The sequence below is a fragment of the Nanorana parkeri genome, unplaced genomic scaffold, assembly GCF_000935625.1.
Source record: "Nanorana parkeri isolate BGI_ZX_2015 unplaced genomic scaffold, ASM93562v1 scaffold354, whole genome shotgun sequence".
Taxonomy (NCBI): Eukaryota; Metazoa; Chordata; class Amphibia; order Anura; family Dicroglossidae; genus Nanorana; species Nanorana parkeri.
Window position 1 is genome coordinate 826,029 of NW_017306622.1, and position 3,012 is coordinate 829,040.

At 41.2% G+C, this 3,012-nt stretch overlaps 1 protein-coding gene across 1 annotated transcript in view; it reads right to left on the bottom strand.

Annotated features, from left to right (window-relative positions):
- Window positions 1–2,130, bottom strand: part of LOC108788836 (signal peptide, CUB and EGF-like domain-containing protein 2) — a 15,282-nt gene extending 13,152 nt beyond the window's left edge. Inside the window, exon 1 of the mRNA XM_018558715.1 lies at window positions 1,998–2,130. Coding sequence (XP_018414217.1) covers window positions 1,998–2,079 — 82 coding nt within the window. The 5' untranslated portion in view covers window positions 2,080–2,130. The remainder of the gene's footprint in view (window positions 1–1,997) is intronic.
- Window positions 2,131–3,012: the final 882 nt, after the last annotated feature.

Genomic DNA, 3,012 nt, shown 5'->3' on the forward strand with positions numbered 1-3,012 from the left:
TGCCGGGAATATCTTCTACAATATACTGCAGCTTACCAGCTCCTAGATGAGGTGGCTGCATTAGTTTACTTTATTCCGGCTTTTTACCCTTTATTTTCCCTTGCTGTCCACCACTCACTGCAATGGATCTATAGAGGAGCAGCATTGTCACCCTAGGCTTCTCCCCTCGTATGGACTATAAACCCCTCCCCCTGTACATTACATAATACTGTAGTTCACAGATGATAACATTGAGTCATCAATTTGGAGCACAGTGGGTTACAAGGACACTGCAATACAGGTCTTTCTATCATCATTATGTGCGTGGAGGGGAATTAGCCAAAAACACATGAAAGGAAGATAATATTGTTTATGCTTTCAGTTCATCTCATAGGAAGGGACAAGGACATGGCTTTTCCAGCTCGACCAACAGAGAGAATATTCTTTGCCTTAAAAAAGAAAACTAATACAGCCGCCACATCCACGGACTGGTAAGCTACAGATTAGGGAATCTGAATGAACTCTTCTAAACATTTCGGCTGGCAAAGGGCTTTGAGATTGCATTTTCCACAATGCACTATGACCCACCTGCCTGCAGGTCAAATGAAAAGCTTCGGTCCTATGCTCCTCCATGGAACAGGATATAGAACTAACTGCGACCCACCTGAAGGCAATGTTGCATAATGAACAGGAAACTATTGCTCTTGTGGTGACTGGCATTGATCAAGTGTAGAAAAATGCAAGTCACCGCACACAGAGTGACTGGGCCACCGCACACAGAGTGACTGGGCCACCGCACACAGAGTGAATGGGTCCTACAAATGACTGGACCCATCTCCTAGTAAAATCTGAAAACCCAAATGCAGGGAGCGCTTAGATTTGGATAAAGTGGGGAATGTTTAGACCCTCTGGCAGGTTTTTATTGCAGTCTGTACTACAATTGGGGAGACTTCCCCTCACCTTATTTATGCTAATATGAGAGCTTGTCACCAGGATAGAAATTCTCCACAAAAGGAACTCGGGCAGCAATAAATACCCAACACAGGATCTAACCTGCCCCCACTACACACAAAATTAAATAAAATCATAAAAATGTTTTGAGTGGTGTTGGGCTTACATAAATGTTAAATTATCAGCATAAAATAAACCCTCAATAAAAAAACTAAAAATTGGTGAAACATGCATTTTTCCTCGCTGTACACAAGTTAAAAAAATTATATGCACACACACACTAAAATATATATATATATAATTTGTATTTAGGTTTTAAATTTTATTATTTCTGTTTCTTAAGCAACCATTGCACTACATTGATATCACCCAATTTTTTGCATACACTGTTTAAAATATCAGTCGTCAATGAATAACAGCTTTAGGAGATTATAGAAAAGACAAAATAAAAAACATCACTATGGTAAGCAGCGATATTTTCAAGCGCACACAAAAGGGGTCTATTGTAAAATGTTTTTATGCAACTTTCAGGACCCAGTTACACTTACGTTGTGCGTTACCACGCATTATACTGCAATGCATATTGCAATGCTATTCATTTTGAATGTCGCCCTAATACAGTAACAACACACCTGGGTTGCAGAGCGTGGCAATGCGTGGTAAGGCATTGCGTTGCCAAAAACGGTTTAGGTCTAATTTTTGGCAAAATACAAAGCTCATTCATTTCAATAGGCTGCCTTAATGCAACAAGCATTAGCATATGGTAAACATTTAAAATGGTCCCTCACCCTGGATTCACACATTTTCCCAATTGAATCCAATTAAAAAAATCCTGTGTGAAAGCATTGATAAGTAGACCTTCTTATAGAAAGATACTTTTTGTTACTTTGTTGCCCGATTGCCTAAAGTAAATCTACGGGCTGCGCCAAGAACGTGACACCACTGCCAGTAAAGTTTTAACATAAAAAAACTTGTTAAATTGCAGCTTTATTGATCCTATGGAGAAAAAGGTAAAAAGCCAAAAAAGAAAGAATCCCCCGACTGTATGGTTTCTATCAATCACTCACCGATGCAGAAGAGCCCACCGATGACCCCCCAGAGCCTATTCATGGTGGCAGTGCCGTGTCCCCAGACGGCAGACATCTCCATGGGACCTGAAACACAATATAAACTTTCAAACTTCCTCCTCCTGTGATTGCAGCTTCTCTAGTTCTGAGTCTGACTCATCAGCTGACTGTGATCATGTGCCTGACTCACAGCCCCAAGAAATCTCACACAGGTCACTCCCCAAAACTATTGTTCCAGTCTTTTAATTACTATATTCATTGAAAGAGATAGAACTTCAGTATGGGCTTGGGTGGTTACTTCACGGTGTCAAATCAATCCCATTGAATTTCAAAAGAAACTTACAAATTATTTATAAATAGGACTTTTCTGTGCTGATAAAATATGTATTACTTTATATGAGATACTGTTACAAGAGGATGAAATCCTTCCTGGATAATATTGCCAAGTATATCAAAGCATGAGCATTTTATTGTCAACGCTTCAACAGCGCTCAATAAAATGCCTCCAGACCTATTTTGGATTTGTATGGATTTTTGAGTGAGCGCCCAGGCAATAACCTTACACACAGAGTGCGGTGGCTACCCTTGGGACTATACATATACAGTATACACTGATCAGCCATAACATTATGACCACTAAGAGGTGAAGTGAATAACATTGATTATCTCATTACAATGGCTTCTGGAAGTGGATGGGATATATTAGGCAGCAAGTGAACAATTTGTCCCTGAATTTGGTGTGTTTGAAGCATTAAAAATGGGCAAACGTAAGGAATTGAGTGCTTTGACAAGGGCCAAATTGTGATGGCTAGACGACTGGGTCAGAGCAACTCTGAAACTACAGCTCTTGTGGCATCTTCCCGGTCTGCAGTGGTCAGGACCAGTGATGGGCTCGGGCGTGTTCGCAGGTCCACGTGCCGAGCCCTCCAGGAAGCTGACAGCGTGCAGCGCCAATCACAGGTACTGAGACATGTTCCCGGTCCGCAGTTGCAGAGATCGGGAAATGTCTCAGTGC